Here is a 21,738-nt window from a genome sequence, read left to right on the forward strand (position 1 = left end):
AGGTTCAGATAGGTGGTATATATTGAGTAACAGTAGCAGAGTTGGTGGGAGTGGAAGGCTTCTCTTACACCCTATGTTACGTAGCCATTTTTTAGGTTAAAGGTGGGAGGGAACAAAGAAGGAGAGGATCTGTTAGGAACACAGCCACTTTGTTCCATATTACCAGTTAGTACCATAAAACCAGCAGTGGAGCAGGAGCCCAAACATACCAGCACTTGCGAAATAGCTCCGACGATAGCTCTGCCAACAAACATCTCTCCCTCCTTTTCTCCTCCCTTGACTTATGACTTCCCCCATAGAGCAAAGTTCATGCAAGGAAGCTACTGTGAGGGCACAGGGAGAGGGATAGCATCCCACGAGGAAGATGTGGGAGCAAGGGAGCTCTTGGATGTTGCGGTAAGGTTAAATATAAAATTTAGTCCATTCCAGATCATGGCTGTTTTATTTTGAAAAAGTTTCTGCTCATCTCTTCAGTTACCTTCTTGGATTATCAAATCTGAGTGGCAGCATGGGCAGCCCAGCAGAGACAAGGGTACACAAGGGAAGGCAGGGACTGTGCTTGACTCCTTGCTGCTTCCTTACTAGCCACATTTTCCATCAGGGGGAGGGCCTGACCAACAGACACAGCTCTTCTAGCAGAGCCTTTGTGCTACAGTTCTGCTAAGCTGAGTACAGCATAGGCAGTCATCCTCTTGCTCTCAGTCTCCTCCAACGTAGACATAAGCTAACAAAAAGCAGCAATATTGTGCCTATACTGAAGCTTTTAATTGCGTAATCATGCAAATGGTGACAGGTGATCTTTTTCTCTCTCTCACTGAGTGCTTTGTGGTGAACGCACCAAGCTGATGTGGAAATGCTGAGGTTCTTTGGAATTGTATCTTAGTGTGAGATGTCTGTGGAGGCCTAGAGCAAATGGTGGATATAACAGTCATCATCTTTTATATTTTTTCTTTGCCTGCATTTTCTGTTTATTTCTGCTTTGGCAGCTAAAGTATTATCATTTATCCCCAGCAAGAACAGAAAAAGGAGATCAGCAACAAATTACTGGTAGTTTGGTAATAGCAGCTGTAGAAATGTACGGCAGCATCTGAAGGCAGAGGGTTGCGTGCAGCATCCCTATGATAAAACAATAATCAATTGTAGAAGCTTAGTTAGGCCTTACTGAGTGCAATTTACATGATACATAGCAGACATAGGAAACAAGTTTCACCTTGAATATTCTCGATATGGCATAAGCAGGCAAAAATAGCCTCTGCTCTCCAGTTGCAAGGAGTGAGGGAAATGCACTCTCAACCTGGCTCTTGTAAGGAAGTCCTTCCATTTTTGGAAGGTATTACCACAAATGGGTATGGGAAGCGGTCCTTCTCAGTGACATTTTCTTTAGAACTTTTCAGATTAGGCAATTTTTCTGCATGAAACCTCAGCTTTGTTCTGCAGAGATAATTTTACTACCTTTTGTTCCATCCCCACTCATAGGAAGAGCAGTGGGGTAAAATTAGCCTTGACAGAGAAAGGCTCTTAAGGAATTTGGATAGGTCAGCAGAAGTAGAAAGCCAGAATGTATACAGCAGCAGGACATGAATTCTGCAAAGATAAACTGAGATTTGCAGCATAACCCTCTGCTTTTGCTAATACCTAGTCTCCATATTTTTTCAGCAGCAATATTCTGCCTTGAAGTAATTTGCATCTTTTAACATATTTACAGGGTAAAAGCAAAAAGAAAGGGTTTTTTTTCAATGGGATTTTCTCTAGGCTGGTATATATGCTTCTACTTCTGCAAAATCTGAACTGGAAGACGTAAATAAAATGCAGAGTTTTAAGACTAAAGCTTGTTCTGATGAACAATAAATTTGTACTACTTGCCATTTTACCAGAAATTTTTCTTTTGGGCAAAAAATATTGTAACATCTTCCCAATCAATACATTGCATAATGTAGAAAATCTCACATGCTGGAACTTGGGACACCAAACTTCTACTGTTAGGCTCACAGGCCCATAGGCTCAAAGGATGTTTGTGGTTGGAAGAGATCTCTGAAAATGACCTGGTGCACGCCTCCCTGCTAAAGCAGGACCACCAGGGAATGGTTGCCTGGCACTGTGTCCAGATGGCTTTTGAGTATCTCCAAGGATGGAGACACCAAGATACCCAGGTCCACTGGACATACCAAACGACTTCTCTTCTGAAGGCCTTGAACCTATTTTGCGTGCTTGCAGATGAAGCCATTACTGATACTGATCACAGAAATCTTGTCCTTGGAATACTCTGATATCCTTTTTGGATCTTATTTTTGGATCTCTCAGAAAAAAATGAAAGAAGTGGGAGTTGGGAAAGAAAAAGGAGTCCTTTGTAATGAGGAAACAAGCATATTCTTCCAGTAGAAATTAATAGAATGGAAGTATTTCTAAAGGCACAGCAGGACCACAGAGAAAACAGCTACATATATAAGCATTTCATTTTGGATACTAATATGCTTTGGCCGCCATGAAAATTGCTCAGTACTTTTCTCACTTTAAATAAAATTCCTATTGCTAATATGTGAAATCTCTATGGAGTCATCCTTGCTTACACAGTTTTAGAGTGACTAGAGATATTCAAAGATGATCCCAAATAGTTTGAAAAACCACTACTTAAATTTAGGGCTCAGTTCAGTAAGGAATTATGCTGTGTAGGGTTTCTATGGAATTTAGTCAAAAAAAAGTTCAGACTGTACTAAAAATGAATTAATTCCATGGTTTTGGTATTCAATGAAGCCTCCTTCCCTCATGCACAAATAGCTAACACTATGCCCTGAAAGGCAGGCATGTCAAAGAGGTGGAAAAGAATATTCTGGGCTCCAAAAAATATAGCACAGTAGATGTATTAAAAAAGGGAACTTTCTCAGAGTTTGTAAGATAATAGAGCTGTCTGCAGGCAGCCTTAACTTGTATTCTGGTCAATTATAGGGATTTATGCAGCTATGTATCACACGTGCTAAAATAAATACTTATAACATTCATCTGGACTCCATATGGTACCCATGTACTACCTAGAGACAAAACATGCTCAAGGAAAAATCAGCAAGTTTTGCAATACATATTTTGATCTTTTATAATGCCTTGCCATGCAAATATTTGAAGTGCAAATAATAAGTTACATTTTTTTTCTGAGGCTTCTTAACACAGACCACCTTAGTTTTTTGAAAGAGCTTATAAAAACTAGAAAAAAAGCTGACTTTCACTTAATAAAATACTGAAGCTGAAGACAGTGAAGGCACCAAGACATAAGGGACTTTTCTAATGCATTGGTTTAATTTCTGTCACCAAATCCAAAGTTCTCCACTTACTGCAGCTCTTAGCAGGAATCATTTCTAACCTATACCTGGAGGTAACTCGTCTTCCTCTGAACAGATACTGACCCATACATTTTCTTTGTGCTGCCCACATTCTGCTGCTTGGGTGTGGACCACAAATACATATACTTGCTTGAATTGCAGCCCTTAGTCAGAGAAAAATCTTTGAATGACAAGTACTCTTGTCTATTGAATTGGACCTTTGTCTTCACAGAAATAGGAATGCCAAAAAATAAAAAAGGAAAAAGGCACCACTGATTCTTTAATTTTAAAAAAGTTATCTCTTTTAAACAGGCACATCAGATTGACAATGGCAAGTATCCAATACTAATGCAAGCAACTGTTCTTGTAAAAGATATTTAAAAGGCAACTTCTGAAAAAGCTGCAGCCTTAAATGACAGGTGAGACTTTATTTTTGGGGCTATTTTAAAACACAGTTTCTCTTTTAAAGATATTTGTTGGGAGCAAAATAAAACTGATTTATACACATCTTTTTTCTTTCCCCTTATGGCTGTATGTTTTCTCTGTTACATAACTAAAGACTGTTAGTACTAATAAAGGAGCTGAACGCCACACTTAAATATTCATGTGACAAACTGCACGGTTAAATCAGATTTAGCTCCTTGAGATGTAGTTTGTTTGGGTTTTTTTCATAACATATGACTTAATGACCTTTATTAGCCAGTTTCTTCTATATTTATTTGTCTTCTATATTTATTTCTTTTTAATTGTAGGATAAAACATAAAAAATTGAAATACTTGACAAAATACCCAAATCATAAAGCCCATCACAGGCTGTTAAAACACCTTACATACTTGCAAAATGTAAGTATGTGATCTAAGTGTAGACAGATGCCTTGCAAAACATGTCTATCTCTTTTGACAAGAAACTGATTTTTGTTTTCAGAAGGCACACCAGATAGCTATTAAAAAAAAAAATAGAGGCAAAATAAGTCACTTCAATGAATCAAGCCCTTATTTTCTTATCTATGATAAGAAAATTATTATATACCCAAATATTGGTGTAAATACAACTTTCTTCTCTCTGTGAAATTATTTGATAAGAACTGGTTTACAACTCTGAAAAAAAAAAGCCCAGCATTTATTATTTTGCCTTAATTGTAAATCTTTGCAGGCATTAGATGTGCTTTAGTAAAAAAAATACTGCAATAAATCTTCACCTCACAAAGCTTTCTGTAACTTTATGTCAGGAAACCTGTATTAGCCTGGAGTAAGCATCACTTCACATACAATTTCTTTCTTACCATGAGATTATAAAATCTCAGTTTTAATGATCATATGAACTAATTTCATCAGACAGGAATTGGAAAGATGTGGAGAACACTCATAGTGCTGTTCAGCTAATACATTTCAGGGTAAGGCTTTAGACATCTGAATTATAGTGATGGGATGCAATCCTGGCAAGCTGCATGTCCAAATCCTTTCATGTCAGAGTTGCTAGACATTTGCCTTTGTTGGCAGGAACATGCATGGCTGTACTTCAGGCAGTGGGAGAGGAATGGGCTCCTCAGCACCACAGCCTCTCCTCCATCAACACAATGCCTAGCCCCAGCAGGTGAAAACCCAATGTCCATAGTCTTCATGGAGTTCCCAACCCAACAAGGAATTACAGCGTTGATGGCTTCTTTTTTCTACAGTGACATTAAACATTTATAGTGAGACATATAAGAATATATATTTATATAAATATATAAAATATTTATATAAAATATATAAATAAATACATATACAAAATATGGCATTATTTTCCAGAGAGATTATACATTTCACAGGCCACCTTTCCTTCTCCAGATTTCATTGTCATACAGAATTTTTCACAAAGTACATAAATCAGCCTCAACAAAAAAAAAAAAAGTTGCCAAAGCCTTCCTTATGTGAAAGCATCACATACCACAACAAAACCAAATCACTTCTCTTCCAATTAAAAAGACATATAACACCATGACAGATAGTGAATTTAACTATTTAAACCAAATGGTTCTTTTTCTATGCTTAGATGCAGGCAAATGATTTCTACCATAGTCAAAGCAAACGTGTGGCGCATAAATGAAATGCGTGGGTCTCAACACCCAGGGTCCACAATCCCCCCATCTTGTTGACATTGTTTTCAACAGGAGTTCCTCATACAGAGTAAGTGCTTTGGTAGAATGTACCAAGACAACAGAGAATAGATACACCTTTTCAAAATAAATAAGCAAATACAAAGAGTAGTACTCTAATGGCAATTTTTTGTCCATGAATATTCTGTGAGCAGTAAATGAAGGAAATGTAAGCCCTGTTGCACAAACTGAAGCAACGTACAGACAAAAGAAAGCTTTACCAAGAGCTTCAGTGCGACTGTTATCCTTTCCAGTGGCATAAGTCAGTGATGGGTACATTAGAATTATCAATAAAATAATTTTAAACAAATATTATCTTGGCATTTGTAGTTATATCAAATAATAAAATTCAATCCCTTCTGGAAACACTTCCTTTGCTCCAAAAATTCATTTCTCTTACCTAGAACAGATCAGTGTGTATGCATAGAGACTTAAACGTATTTATAAATCATTCCATAACCTTACTCTCTCTGTGCATACAGATGTATACACTAGAATTACTGTGTAATATTTGGTATTCACATGTTACATTTAAATAAAGTTTATTAAAAAACAATTATATTAATACAGACTAACAGAATATTCATAATATATTTTACGGAAAAAATAGCCATGTCTTTATCTTAGAAATACATTTCTTTAAAAAGTTCTTTGAGATTCTTATAAAACATTTTACCCGTGAAGACAAGTTTCCCATCAGACCTGTAAAGAAAGCTTTACCTTTAAATCCTTGTGGGCTTTTTCGTTTAGCTTTTCTTTTTAATACTTTTACAAGCTTAACATCTATAAATTCTTTAAAATAAAAAAACCCAGTATCTTTTGGGATCAAATTGGTCACAGGCCATTCTTTAAAAAGTCAGTGGAGACTCCCTGATTCCATTCTGAAGTGCCTTTTTTTTTCCTCTCTCTCTGGGTATCAATAGTGCAGGTTTACATGGGAATTCCAAGCTCCCTATACATCCCATAGGAAGCTCGATGTGTGTCGGTGACAGGGTGCAGCTGCAGCAGCATCCACAGAGGCTGCAACTCCCCATCTGCTGCAGGAAGCAGAGCTTGTTACTCCACAGACAGTGCAGTCCCACAGTGTTTGCCCAGCCCCTCCAAGGTCTCTGTGAGGTCCAGTGGCCATGCACAGATGCTAGAAGAGCTGGCACCCAGTCCTCATTTGCTTTCCAGGTTATAGCAGTGGACATCTCCTTTTCCCTTCCCATCATACCCAGGAAGTGGCTGTCCATATTTATCCACACACCAGCAATAACCTCTTTTTCGGCCTTTGGATGGGCGACACTGAAACATAATAAAAGACCCAGTTAGCATGAATTTTGTTTTCGCCACTTGTATTAGACAGCAGGGATTCCTGTTCCTTTGATACCCGCACTTCAATATCCTGACCATATCTGACAGAATCAAACAGAGTATTTGTTACCACTACAAAGCATTTCAATAAAACCTTGCCTTCTCACTCCATCAATCCCTCTGCATCTAATATAATAGAACTGAGAACACTGAAAACTACTAGAAAATAGACTTATGAATTGCTCCCTATCATATTTGGCAGCAGAGCTGGCCCCTTTGAATACAATACAATAGTAAGGGCTAGTGACTGGGACCCATCTTTAGAAAAAAAAATTAGCATATATGTTATACACTAAAGCACAGGTCTGTCAAAGACAACCATTGCAGCAAGAAACACACTTGGTATGCACTTGTTTACTGAAAGAAATTCAAAAGTGTAGCTGACATTTATTAACAGATACATAATCCTTCTACAGTGTAGTTATTGCAAAACCTGCTAGGTGGACTAGAACTTTACATGTGTATTTTCCTATTAAAAAAGTTGTGTATCTAGTAGTCTATAGCATGTTAGCTTTAAGTTACCTGCTAGAATTCACCAGCAATGCTGACCAACCTGAAACTACCACAGGCAATAACACTGAACCTCTTTAGAAGCAGCAATGCAGTAAATATGCATTATAAAGTCTACTACATAGCAAGTAATGCTCCTCCCAAGGAACCAAGAATGGCAAAAAAAGAAGACTAAAGGAGACAACATGCTGCAGGCTGCATTCAGTATGCAACCCTGGACACTGTTACATTACCATGAACCACTAAGACCTTGCAAGGGTTTTACTCATTCATAAGATATATCAAGAATCTCACTAGGTCTGCAATGGTCAGCCTCACTGTTAAGACACAGCCTTCCTGTTAGCTGTGTTTTGAGATCTGGTGATTCAGAATTGGTGATCTGGTGTTTCAAATGCAAATAAAGGTGGCTGTTTACTCAGGACGTACTCACAGAAGTGGCAGTGACACAAGCACATCCAATTTTCTGTGTTTTTGTCTGTTGTCAGTATGAAGGAAGATTGGCTGGACTGGTGCTACTTATGTTCCTCAACACTGTCAAGTCTATTATTCAGGCAGAGCAATTGTTGCCTCTGAGATCACATTCAGAGTAATTGAAGTTTTCAGAAGTTCAGGCTGGTATAATCTGGTAAATGTCACCATTATCCCTCTACTTCTTGTTCTCCAGAGGCTCATAGGCATGGCCCAATATCTCAGGAGGCTATGGCAGTGGCTCCCGTAAGTGCCTTTTCTATGTGCAGGTACACAAGAAAGCATGAAGCAAGTGTTGGGCTTCACATGCTGCTTGTAGTGACTGATCCTTTCCATGTCTAGTTTAATATCTCAGGTGACAGTGCTATCTTGGACAGAACTGGAGAGTTCTGGAATACAGAACACTCCGGAACAGCGTGTACCAGCACACTGGCCTATAAGACAATTAATTTGTGGCAGCATGGAATAGGGTAGACAGCGTTCACTAAGACCTTGCAAAAGAGATCGAAGCAGGTCACACATTAGGTATAATTTTTTTCAGACAAGTCACTATCTTGTTTATTTTATTTTACTGTAAATTAAGTAATGTTTTTCAGCATAACTGCAAATTAAACCACCCTTCTGATATATTATTGAGTAAGAAGCCCAATGCAGAAATAATGCAATGTCTTCTTTTCTACAAATCCGCAATCCTTCTGCATTAGCCCTATGAAAATGGACAGCAGCAGGATGACAAGGTCCAGCATAACATACATATCAGCTTAGTTTTAGAAGAGGGTAAAGAAGTTCAAACCTACTGAAAGAACAGCTACATTAATAATTCACTGAACGAAATGGTTACCTGCAGTTCAGTTTATATCTGTTACTAAATCTTTAAACATAAGTCCTAAAACTTGTATTTATTGTCTCAAAAACCTGACTAGAATTTACATGTATTCTCCAGGATTTCCATGGATGGCTGTTCAACGTCCACTGATGTCAAGGGAAATTTTTCTTCAATTTTGGTGGTGACTGGACTCCAGCTTAAGTATTATTAACATTTAATGACTTAAATTCTTCATGCTTAACACAGAGAAATTAATAACATCACTTGCACAATGTAATTTGCACAAAAAGGAAACTGAGCCAGCACTCCTAGAGTTGTTTTCCCAACAGATGAAGCCCAAAGAGCATAGGGCTTCTGGCTGCCAGGCTCGTGCTCTGGCAATGAAACTACATTTCTGCTAATAATAGTAACATAGCCTCCCCTTTTAGAAGTATATGAAGCATATTACACAACTCTCACTGATTCCTAGGCTTGCATCACTCTCAAAACAAATGATCGATTAAAGGTCTCATGTTGCTGTTGGAGGCTTTGATTGCTTTTAACAGTTGCACAATCAATTTTCAGAAGTAATTACTACATTAAGTTAATTTGCAGAAACACCTTCCCGGCTACTATTTTTTTTACTTCCTCTAAATAATTCATTTGAAAAGCAAAACCCTTAGAACATTCTACAGCTGAAACAACACTCTATGAGAAAACAACTTATCTTTTCCAAGTGTTTTTCTCTACCTACTCAGCCATGCTGTCAATAGTAAAGCACTTGTGATTAAAAAGTGATGCTTTTATCCTGAAATAGCCAACACTCTCTACAGAAGTGGTAAACGGGTCATATGGAAAAACATATATCTAAATATTTTCTCTTATGAATTTTGTATTCCACATACATTTCTAGGCTCTGCCCAGCTATTCTGTATGACTTTATACATGTAAAAAGTTGGAAAGCTGCCCAAGCAGTGGAGACTAATTACTTCTGATAGAAACAGCAGCTGCCAATTCCATGCCACCTGCTCCTCTCCCTTCCACAAAGAAATACTGCAGATGCATTTATGGGGCACAGCAAAGCATATGGTATCCCACTGAATTCCTGGTCAGTCCAGAGGGCTCCATGGAGCTACAGCCATTGTCTTCAGGAACAGACTGCAGACAACACTGACGTGTACCTCAGGCCATTTTAGCTCCTGGCAAGTCCAGCTCTGTTTTCAGTGGAACGATGCCAGCTCTCATTTAGGTGAGTATCTGGCTCCAGTATACAAACATGGGGCAATTCTAGTAATTGCCCCATATAATAATTCTAATTTCATCAAAACCTTTTTCCCATGCTTGGGGTAGGAACGTGCCTGTATCAACTAATTATGCATAAATATACCTATGCAGCACAATTGAATAGTACAACCTTACATGTGTTATTAAGACAAAGAATTATAAACTTTAACAGGTCTGATTTTAAAATTTATATATAAACAAAAGGTATGAAATATTTTTCATATTATACCCTGATGCATAAATTTATGTTCTTAGAAGTGTTTCACAGATGCAATTTATTCTTCATGGGTGTTCTTGAAAAGTAAATTTCTAGATATACACAAATGTCATGAAAAATAAGTGCTTTCAACTTGGCTGGAAGACCAGATGACCAGGAAGGCAGAATATGAGAGTGCCTCCTGAATGAGTTTTAATGGTACTAGCATGATCATTATTTACCAGGTTCCTACAATCCCAAATCTACTACATTCTCATCCTAGACAGTGGTTCTGGCAACTGTTTGTAGAATTCAAAATGCCTAGCTTGCAGTCATTTTTAATGGATTTACTGTCTACTTTCTAACCTACTATTCTGAATTTTGTGACAATAGAATATAATTCAATTACAGATTGAACATGGCTAATAATGGCATGAAGGGAATTACTAAAACAGCATAGAATTCTGTTAATGAGATTAGACATCTGCTCACAGTATCTAAAATATCAGACTTAGATTTTGATGCTTCAAGAAAAACCCCAAACACAACTGTCAAAATTCCTTGCAGATCAGTTAATTTGATCTGGACAGGACTCACACACTTCTCAAACTCATGGTTTTTTCCCTAGGAGTTAATTCTTTGAGGGCCAACTAATATTTTTGGTTTGTATTCTGTTGGTGAGAGAAGCAGGCTGCCTCTGTAAGTCCCATCTCTGAGGGCTTGTTCCCAGGATTGATCAAGGTTCTTTTACAGACTCAGTAACCCACGTGAATATCATGTAGAACGTTTACTCATGTGAGCTCCCTTTGTGAGCATCTCCTGCAAGACCCTGAGTGATCTCAAACTACCACTGAAACTACTGGACCTATGTAAATTGGCACAGTGCTTGACAAGGCTGGCTAGGCAGGAAGGTGTCCCTTCATTCTCTCTGCATGCTGACCAGTTGGGATACTGCCCATAATGCAGGAACCTTTCCTAAAGAAATTTTACCAGGCAGCACAGACAATACACAGAGGACAAAAGTGTGTATTTGCTTTGTAGCAACAGATTACTCTCATAAATCAACTTCTAGAAACTGATACTAGGTAAGACTTTTATCTGTCTACCCGTTTTTTTCTCTTTGTATTTCCTTCTTTTTGCTTTGGTGATAGAACTATGACTGTACTTTAAAGGACAGTCCTCCTTTCAAGTAAGCTACTTTAATACATGCTCATTGCGGATCCAATTTACTACACGCAATGCCAGAGATTACTTGCAAACCACCACATTTTTGCACAGAAAGCAAAAATCTTAAGAGTCTGAAGAAAGACAAAAGGAAGATCTACTGAACAAAGTAAATACCAGTCTTCTATAATACATAGAGAAGGAAAAGGGCTATGGCACACTTGAGTGCCTTGAACATAGTCAAATTATTTGCTGTTCTAAAGCAGCTAAGAAAATACTTTTATGACACAAGCACAAAGCACAGTCCTAGTCTCACTCTGCATAGAAGCCCAATGCATTTTCTGAAAATAAGCAGCTTGAGATGTGAGCATTGCTCTCTGTTAGTTTACACACAGCGCAGCATGGCTGACGCAGGCTTCTCAAAGCTCCAGGCAACAAAAAGAAACTTCCCCTGCTTGGAAGTTGCCACCACCTGCTCAGGAAAACTGGGAAGCATAGAAAAGCTCAGCAGCATGTACCAAAGGTCAAAAAAGCAATGTCAATGCTAGACTGATGGCAAAAAGGAAGGCTGGAAATCTCATTCCTGTTATAAATGCCCCACCTGACACTGACAGCTTATCGCAGAGCTCCACAGAATACTAGATAGGGAAAGACTGTTTCAAAGAAAGCTGAAAGCAAAAAAAATTGAGAGATACAATTCCCAAAATAAGGTTGCCTAGTCAGAGGTTGATCTCTCACTTCCAACCAATGAACTGCATTAGCTAGCAACAGAGTGTCAACCACTCCTTTGGTTACCAAAAATAGAGAGGCTGATTTGTGTAAAACTGAAGGGAAAGACATGATGGTCCACAAACAAAATCTGTCCTTGAGAAAAGTCTTAAAGATCTCTTTGAACTCAGGAAATTTTGGAACTATACAAAGAAATAAATATTTGGAGGCAGGCCACTAACTAAACACTGAAATTAAATAGGATGTGCACACTAAACAAAGAACCCGACACATCTTGCATGTTCTGAACGAGTTTCAATGGCAGCACTGAATGGAGAATGCTGCCGTAGTTCAATCCAACACAACTAAAGCATAAATACCCACAGTTTTGGTTGGCATTTGTCAAGAAAGGTCACAACCCCAGAACCAGAAAAGGCTGAGAAGCCATCCTTGCTGCAGAGTAACTACTAGAAGTATCATTTTCACGATAGCCTGACTTGGATTTTGGAAGTGATCTGTGTAGCACATAAAGGACAGTTACATACATTTCTCAAGTTGCTTTATGTAATATGATCCAGTGTGTGTCTTCTAGGAACCCTCAAGCAGCTATTTACAATTCAAAGCATTGATCTATTGCAGTCATATGGTGACTGCAACATTAGCTCTGTGGGTTATAGTAGAGGCAGTACTTTTTTTAAACCAAAGGGCATTAGTATCTAGGACACCAGTCAACCCATATGTGATTAGGTATGCAGTTTCTCAAATGAATCTGTTGTCATGATCAACAAAAAATAAAAATATTATCCCCACCTGACAAGGTTCAGCACTATCAGAACAGGTCCTAAAACTGGAAATTAGCTAGTTCCTCTGCAAAATTATATATAATGCACCTTGCTGGCAAGATCCTTCAACAAAGATGCAGAAAAGGTGAACGGCAATTATTAAAATGTTAAAAACTCTGTACTTACTTGCTTTTTCTTGTAGAATCCCTTCTTGTCACAATTTGGAATATGAAAGCCCCTGGGACTCAAGACATTCAGGATCTTTAGGTGGTTTAAAGTGTCTTCCATTTCTCTACGACATGGACCCTGTTAACAAGCATGTTTTAGAAAACACAAATGAAACTTCACTCCCAAATTCCATCTTTCACTCAAGAGTTAATAAATCTTTAAAGGGCAAAAGAAAGCCCAAATCCAAACAAATCCATTAAAACAAAGAGAGGGCTGAATACGAATTAAAGCAGATAATTCATAAAAAAAAATTGACTTTCTGCTCTATTCAAGATAAACTGATTTCTAAAGATTAAAGGCCTTATGCTATGCTGAGGCACATAGTGGCAGTTAAAATCGCAGTCACAAATACCTTTAGGAAGGCTTAACCGGTACGTAAATCAGTCACACAGAACATAAGTTTGGAAAAGCTGGCCTTGTACCACGTGGGAAAAGAAGAAAGTAAGCCACTGGAAATACATTACAGGATAGGCCTTCGCCAATGACATTTAATTTTTTTGTGATTCTGCTGGATTTGAAAGCTTAAATTAAATTGATTCAATTGAAAATAAGTGGTTTGGCATAATATATATATAAAATACCTCAACTTGGACAACAATTCCCAATTTCAACTGAATCAAATAGATGCAATCATACAGAGGATCAGTTGCACATAGCAGTCTCATTAGATAAGTATATCACTTTTTTTTCCTCTTTTTCTTCATCTGAAAAAGGCTGACAACAAGGTAGTGAGGATTAGCTCTTAGGACAATGAGCCAAAAAGAGCTTCTAGAAGCACTTCTAAGAGAATGTCTCAAACACCAACTAATTTTATCTCATGGCAGCCCTTCAGGGTAGGGAGAATAATGCACGAGGAGCCCCACTTTGAAGTCAGAAAATCAAAAGCAGAGAGCTTCACATTTTGCCAGAGGCTAAGAAGGCAGTCAGTGTCAGCAGTGGGATCAGGATTCAAGAGTCAGCCTACAAACTCTGCGCTTAGCTACACTCCTATATGGGCATCACACTGACTTGCACCACCAGCCCACTTCTCCAGCAGAGACATGAAAAAATTTCTTTGGTTTCATGGTTTAAAAATATTTAAAAGTTGCTACATTGACACAAAGACTCATTTGGTGCTGTTTTTAATTAGTGAAGTAATGACATTGATACTTTCAAGTGGTAGTATTAATAGTTTGTTCATGTAAAGTACCTTTTAATGTGAGTGTCTGAAAGCATACAATCTCCATAGTACTACTGGAGATTAAAATGGAGGTTTTAGGCCAGTAAAGACCTTCTTTGTTGCCTTCACTTTTTCTTTCTGAACCAGTCTCATAAGTTCTAAGCATGGGCTTTAAATGGCTTCTCTTACTGGTCAAACATACTGACTGCAAGTGACAGATATTCAAAGATTTGATCCCAAATTAGGCCTATAAAAAGATCAACAGATTTTAAAAAAAATTTATTTTGAAGCAAGCTTGCAAAGTCAGCCAGACCAGTATCAAAAGCCAACATGTAGACACAAGTAGAAGAGCATTTGCTGACAAAGGGACCCGTCCCTGATGGACTTATTTCAAGTTCTTGAAGACACCAGCAGCCTTGGTAAACTGGTATACCTTTGCTCACGGACCCAACTATCACTACTCATCTTAGTTAAGAATCTATTTCCTCAAGCAACCAACTTTCATTCTTTTAGTGATGGCACTTTTACTTCACATTTTCGGGAGGAAGACACACTGGAAGGCAGCTACTGAAGCAATATAACTAGATGGCTGGACATGAGTGACAAACTAAAAATGAAGCTACTCTTAGAAGCCACACTCTGTTCAGGCAGAGGTTTTCACCTCATACAAGTTTCAAACCTTCTTTTGAAGATGAGCAGCCATATTTGTTTTTACCATGCATGTTTTGATAAAATGCAGAAGCATATCCAGATGCGTTTTTCAGGCCATCTGACCTAAGGGATAGATTATCAGCTGGATGTCCAGGAAGAGAATTATTCTTGCCCTCAGATGAAACACACTCTGACTGCCCTGCAAATTCACTGGACACAGTCAGTAGTATGCAATGGAGCTCATGTGACCACAAGACTTTGGATTTAGGCAGTAGCACCTACAGCAACTGCAAGTGGAGGTGATGCTCAGCATATCATATAGTGACTGACTAGTCAAGACCTTAATCCTCAGCTCAGCCTAAGTTTATCTTCCTTGATTTGCACCAGGCAATGTATGAACACAGTGCCACTACACTCAATGTGAAACATCTTTTCTCCATTATTGCAATTCAATTACACAGTTTGCAACCAAGATTAATGATGGCACTTCAAGTCCACTCAAAGAAATGTGTGACAATTAAAGGGAAGAACAGGAACTTTCGGCCTCTAAGAAACTTTAGTGGAAGTCATGCTCATATTGATGTAAACAGCATTACATTAGTCCTATGTGTTTCCTAAGCACAATTTTCTTGGTCTGACGATTGTGTATGTATTTGCAGAGTCAATAGATTTACCAGTTAAAATGCCAGAATGTCCTAAAAGGCTGCAACAATTATCACCTTTTAGCTATTTAGTGTAATTATTTATCTTTTTATATTCACAACATGCATATGTACACACACACACATATTCACAGGCTAGCAAATGCCCTCCTATTTACAAAAAATACTTACATATTCAGTCTCTTGTTTGGATTCAGAAGAGAAATTCAACGTATCCGTACTCTGTGAATCATATTCGACTTTATAGCGTTGTGTATCTTTGGCTTGCACTTTCCTGATGATATCTATTTTGATGTGTGGTGGATGTGACTTGGAATCTGGCACCCTGTGAGAGTTTGGAATGGCCTGATTTTCTACGCTGCTGGTACTTTTGTCTTCTTCTGAATCACTGAAATTTCCTTCAAAAAGAACAAATGCAGAAGAAACAATGTTACTTGGCTGCCAGCTGTGCCTGCAAGGGCATAGAAACATAGAATCACAGAATATCGTGAGTTGGAAGAGACCCACAAGGCTCCTCCAGTCCAACTCCTGGCCCTGCAAAGGACAGCACCAAGAATCAAAACATGTGCCTGACAGTATTGTCCAAATGTTTCTTGAATGCTGTCAGTCTTGCTGGTGAGACCACTTCCCTGCAGAGCCCATCCATCCTCTGAGTGAAGAACCTTTTCTTAATATCTAACCTTAACCTCCTCTAACACAGCTTCATGCCATTCCCTCAGTTCTATCACTGGTCACAAGCAAGAAGATATTACTGCTTGCATTTCTGCCTCCTCGTGTAAGGAAGCTGTAGAGCACAATGAGGTCTCTCCTCAAGCAAGCCACTAGATTAGGCTATGTGTTTAATTTTCCTTTTTACAAAATAGCAATATACAAAAAAAATGAACTATGTAGCATTCCCCATGTGTCAGCACCTTTGTTGCCACGCGCTAAGTTTTGTAAGTGAGGCATTCCCATGCTCAGCGCGGCCTCGCAAAGTGCCCAGCTGCACCACCTGTGTAGGCTGCACCTAAGACCTCAAGAAACTCTCCCAGCCACGGCCGCGGGCCCGGCAGCCACGGCGGCGCGGGCCCCTGACTGCCGCTGCAGTGCCGCTCGCCGGCGGCAGGGGGCAGGCCTGCACCGCACGAGGGAAGCCCGCCGCAAGCCCCGCGGCGCGGATCCCTCCCCTCCGCCACTGCTGACTTCATCAACTCCAGATAAACGCGGCCGGCTTCGGGCAGTCACGGCTGCAGCGTGGCTCTGCCTCTCCCAGGGCCGTAATTTTCTTTCTTTTTTTTTTTTTTTTTCCTTAAGAAGTTAATACTATCAACACTAGATCGCTGAGTTTCCTGGTTCTAATTAGACTGTTTTTCCTTACTTTATTCAATACACAGAACGGGGAAGAAAAAGAACAGCACACTTTCTTTTCTCTACTATTAAAAAAAAAATCTTGGTGTGCAAAAACACATTTTAAAGGTAATGGACAAAACCCATTAATTCTGTAGGGGTTCCAAGGACAAACCCTGTTTTCATCTTGAGCTTCAAAGTATCTTCTCTTCAAACTACCATCCACAACAAGTCAGAAGAAGCACATTTTTCTAACATACTCCCTAAGTTCAGCATTCCTGTACCTTCTAAGGTATCTGTTTATGCTGCATTATAGTTGCTGTCTTAGCTGCTGACCACCTTTTTTTTTTTAAGGAAATCCTATTGGGAATGCACAATGATAACATCCAGTAAAATTATAAATTATACTAAAATTATACTTGATGACTCACTAAAAAAAAATTCACAAAAACTGAGAAATTCAGTACTAAAAGTCCATGTTCACATAGATTGTTAATGATAAATATTTCTACATAGGGAGTGCAGTGGCACTGCCAAAACACAGGAAAGGGAGAAGGAACATAAGAGGAAGAGGGTTCTGAGTTAACATTTTGGTACTGGTGGTTTTAGCATAAGCCACTGCTGGCAATGGACATAATTGGCCAGGAAAATCCAAATCATAGTGCAAATGGATTAAGGAAGTTTAAGTAGTAAGTCCAAATTTCCTGGTTTTTGTGGGTTTAACTCAGACTCTCAGTGGTATTTGAACATATTTTTGGTGGTTTAGTGTCTTGTTCTGAAACAGCAGTATTTTTCCCCCACATTCTAAATGAAATTTTCAACAAATGAGCTACTAAAATGTTATAAACCTGAATCTAGGTTTTCTGCAATCAGTCCAGTTCATTAGTTTTTCTCTTCTACCAAAAAATAAGTAGAAAATATTCTTAACATGCACTGAGTATCCATGACCATGTCTGGTCATTTCAGTTCAGAAAGGCCACTATAGCTCAATAGCACTTCTTACACTTCAGATTAAAACAGTCATATTGCCACATTCTAAACTGTAAAGCATATTTTATTAACTCAATTTCACAAAACTTGGTGCCATGCTAGCTTTACAGCCTGATCAGAGAAACAGAACTGTCATAAGAGTTACCCATTCTCTTTTAAGAGATTAAAAGAGTTGCAAATGCACACTACTATTCAACACTTGTGTCCAAAACAACAACTGGAAAGTCAATGGCCTACTACAGTTTCTGTTATAATGCTACTGTAATACACTCTACCCTATACAAACTTCTAGCAATTTCCGTGAACTAGGAAGGACTAGCAGATTAGCATGTGAGGCAGGACCTAGCTGCATGTAAAGGAAATTACGTGATTCTTCTCAGAAGGGTGTATACCAGAGAGTGTTGGCTTGAGAGCTGGGAGTGGAGCGGTCCTCATGAGGAAGTGGGCACTACGTGTCATATAGATTCTTTCTTGCACACCAGGTCTGCAAGCTTCACTCCCTGAATGTGAACTGTAAGGCTCCTACTATGCACTTTTTAAAGAATCAAAAGCTCCTACTAATTTCAAAATCAGAGTTCTTCCTCAGCCAAGAACACAGAAATAAGAATTCAGCTGAAAATAGAAAGATTTTCAGCTAAGTACAACTCTGTCTTTCCCTTTCTCTAACAGTCAATGCTGAAAGCACTACCCCTAGATTAAATGCCATCAAGTCCCAAGTACCGAGAAGATGATTGTTTCCAGTGTTACTCCAAGGATGAAGAGGGAGCCAAGCTCACACGATGAAGGAAACTACTAATTGTTCCAAGGAGATTAAAAATCTCAGTTAATACCTCCAGACTCTCATTCAAATTGTCACAGCTTGGAAGCCGCACATAAATAATTATAATAAGGCATTATTCTATTCTATTGTTCTAACAGGCAGTTAACTGGAGTATTGGTGCCACTTTCTCAGCTAAGGATTGGCTAGTCAAAGAGTCCCTACAATCTGGCAGAAAATCTTCCAGCTTTTTAAAAATGCCAACAGTGGAAAGCCTTTAGACACACTTTTCTATTAAACAAATGTTAACCTACTCGCTGTTGGTTAGCAAAGAATTTAATTAAATGCTTGCATAGAGGGACTGTGCTCTCTCGATTTGAATCCCAAATTTCCTTAAGTTTTAAAATATGCATGCTAACAGAAATTTTTTCAACCATCCCTTCCTTTTCAAACAAAACCCATTCTGTGAACATCTCGCTTACAAGACATAGAAGAGGTACAAGAAATCTTCGTTTGACCAAGGATTTATTTGCAGTACAGACAAAAAAAAAAAAAAAAAAAAAAACAAACCTGTTCACTGTGCACAAACGCTTTGCTCTGAATAACCACTTTTCCAGGCCAAAGGGATATTTAAATTTGTCTTCTGGATTTTTGTCTTCTCCTCTCTGTGCTTAGACTTCCTTGACTTACCCACGCTGCAGTGCAGCAGTTAGACGACACTCTATAGTTTTTTTGCTCACTCTTTCCAGGTACACCGGGGACAAACGGCAAAGATTCCACCCTCTCTCTCCATCCAGGCTCTGTAGCCTGCCAGACCCATGCACCGCAGAAGCCACATACAATCCCTCCCCCACTCTCTCCTTTTTTTATTAAAAAAAAAAAAAAAAAAAAAGCAGCTCCGTCTCTTTTGTGAGGAGCTAGTTCTCAGCATCGGCGTTGAAGAAAACCAGTACATATAAAAATAAGTTATAAGAGGCAAATTGTCCTTTTCTTCGGCCAAAGCACGGCACCTTCCAAACGATCCAAGCTCGGCGACGTGGCTGCCGGCAGAGCCCCCCGCCCCCGGGCCGGCAGCGAGCGAGGGCCGTTTCCGGAGACAGAGCTCTGCCGCGAGCTCGCCCACGCCCCCGCTCCTGCTGCTCTCTTTGTAACTTAAAACAAAAGAAAGCGACACACACGCACACACAAAACAAAAACGAAACAAAACCAAACAAAAACGCACAAACAAAAAAAACCCCATCCCAGCAAGAAAGCAGGTAAGAGGGAGAGCGGCGCGCAGGAAAGCCACCCCTTCGCTTCCCCACCCCGGCCGCAGCCCCTTACCTGCAGCGTGCGGTCCCGGCAGCAGGAAGGCCCGCAGCTTGCTGCCCGCCGTAGCGTTGGTGCAGAGCCCGCGGCCCTCAAGCAGCGCCTGCAGCGGCCGCGCCTCTTCCCGCCGCGGCTGGCAGCTGAGGCCCGCGCCGCAGCGCTCCGTGTAGATGCCGCAGGTTTGCCCCGAGCGCAGGGCGCAGGTGAGGCAGCAGCCGCAGCCCGGCTCCCGCACCCGTTCGGCGCAGTCGGGCTGCAGGGGCTTGCACTGCTGCAGCGCCCGCGCGTCGCAAGGCTCGCAGCGGACCACCGGCCCCGCCAGCGCCGCCGCCGCCCGCCGGACCAGCAGCGCCAGTGCCGCCGCCGCCACTGCCCACAGCACGCCGGGCCGCGGCACCATAGCAACCGGCGGAGGGGGCCGCCGGGAGCCGCCCCCGCGCGGGCCCAGGACGGGCAGAATCCCGCGCGGGCGATCACACGCCGCTGCGGGCCGAGGGAGCGGAGAGCCCGAACCGCCTCCGAGGCAAGCGGAGGCGCCAAGCGCTCGCGAGCCTGCCGGCGTGAGGAGGCAGGGAGCCGCGCTGCCGGCACTCGCACGCCGGCCCTCTCTGCAGTCGCTTGCCCGTAGTCACATCAAGGCAGCAAAAGCTCTCTAGCAACAAAAGCAACTTTTTCCTTCTTTTCTCCCCCCTCCTCCCTGCAGAGCGCCTGAATTACTCGGCTCGACAGTAACTTTTCTCTTTTTTTGCCACACACAACACTCAGGAAAAAAAAGGAAAAAAAAACCTTTGCAAAAGTTAAATTAAAAAAAAAAAAAAAAAAAAAAGCTGAGCCCAGACGGTCAGAAGAAAATTTAGAATTTAGTCCAAAAACATTTCGGAAAAGGAGATAGTACCGAGAAGGGAAAAATAGAGCTGGGGGAAAGAAAAACCGAGGTTCCCTTCGATTTATTCCCCGTGCTGCCTGCCAGCCGCGCTGCTTTGCTCCACTCCCCGCCACTCCGCACCCAGCTGTCCCCCGTGCCGCCCGTACGCCCTATATAGCGCCGCGGCCGCCGGCCCGCCCCGCGCCATGAATAACGCGCGGCGCGGCAGGAAGAGCCGGCCCTCGGCGGATCCGGGGTTCGGTCACGCAGGGCTTGTGAGGGCGGTGCAGTGCGGGGGGAGTAGACGGGGGACGCCGCGCTGCCGGGGGTTTACGGGCACTTCTTAGAAATCAGCCGTGAGGGGTAGGACTCTGGCGAGAGGACCACGTCGTGTGTCTCTAGTTTCAAAAGTGGTTTCTCTGTGCGTGTGCGCTTCCCCGTGACCGTGTGTGTTTCCTTGGCACCGAGAGAGGCGAGAGAAGCTCGCGGAGAGTGCCCTTTTTTGGACTCCTAGCTACAATCCTGTCTACTTTGGGGCTGAGAGCCGCGGCCCTGGCGAGGTGCGCATGTGCTCGCACCCGCCCGCCCGCAGGTTCGGGGCATACCTTGAAAGCGGCTTACAGCTCACATGACAGTTGCGTTGCCAAGGAAAACTGGGGGGAAATGTATGTGCAGACCACACCCACACATTCAGGCACCCCAGCCGCGTTTCAGATGTTTCTCTCTGGCCGGCACTCGGTCCATATCTTGCCCCATATCTTCCTGGATGTGCCTCCCTTAGGATGTGCCTCCCTTAACGTTTTTTTTTAAGAGTTCTTTGTACTCCTGAAACTTTTCCTTCCATACGTAAGAGAACAGTTTCCATTGGAATGTCCTCACAAATCTAGGATAAAAAAGACAAGGAATCCATCTCCCCAAACTCCCATGATCAGAATTCTGCATGGATTTTTGCACAATGTATGTGTCTTCAGGCCACTGCAATTTCTCTTTCCATTTTGCTGGGCATATTTTGCTCCACCTGTTAACTTGGCTTAACTTTGATTGAAAAAATCTGAATTGGCAGTACCAAA

General features: G+C 40.9%; 1 protein-coding gene across 1 annotated transcript; it reads right to left on the reverse strand.

Moving 5' to 3' along the window:
- Window positions 1–3,374: 3,374 nt before the first annotated feature.
- On the reverse strand, window positions 3,375–20,786 carry IGFBP3 (insulin like growth factor binding protein 3). The gene is made up of 4 exons (XM_064705071.1): window positions 19,819–20,786; window positions 15,594–15,820; window positions 12,909–13,028; window positions 3,375–6,736 (listed from the first exon to the last, which is right to left on the reverse strand). Exons 1-4 carry the CDS (start codon window positions 20,201–20,203, stop codon window positions 6,611–6,613), a joined length of 858 nt encoding a protein of 285 aa, XP_064561141.1. The 5' UTR covers window positions 20,204–20,786; the 3' UTR covers window positions 3,375–6,610.
- Between the last annotated feature and the right edge of the window lie 952 nt (window positions 20,787–21,738).

This window comes from Zonotrichia leucophrys, chromosome 2 (genome assembly GCF_028769735.1).
Source record: "Zonotrichia leucophrys gambelii isolate GWCS_2022_RI chromosome 2, RI_Zleu_2.0, whole genome shotgun sequence".
NCBI lineage: Eukaryota > Metazoa > Chordata > Aves > Passeriformes > Passerellidae > Zonotrichia > Zonotrichia leucophrys.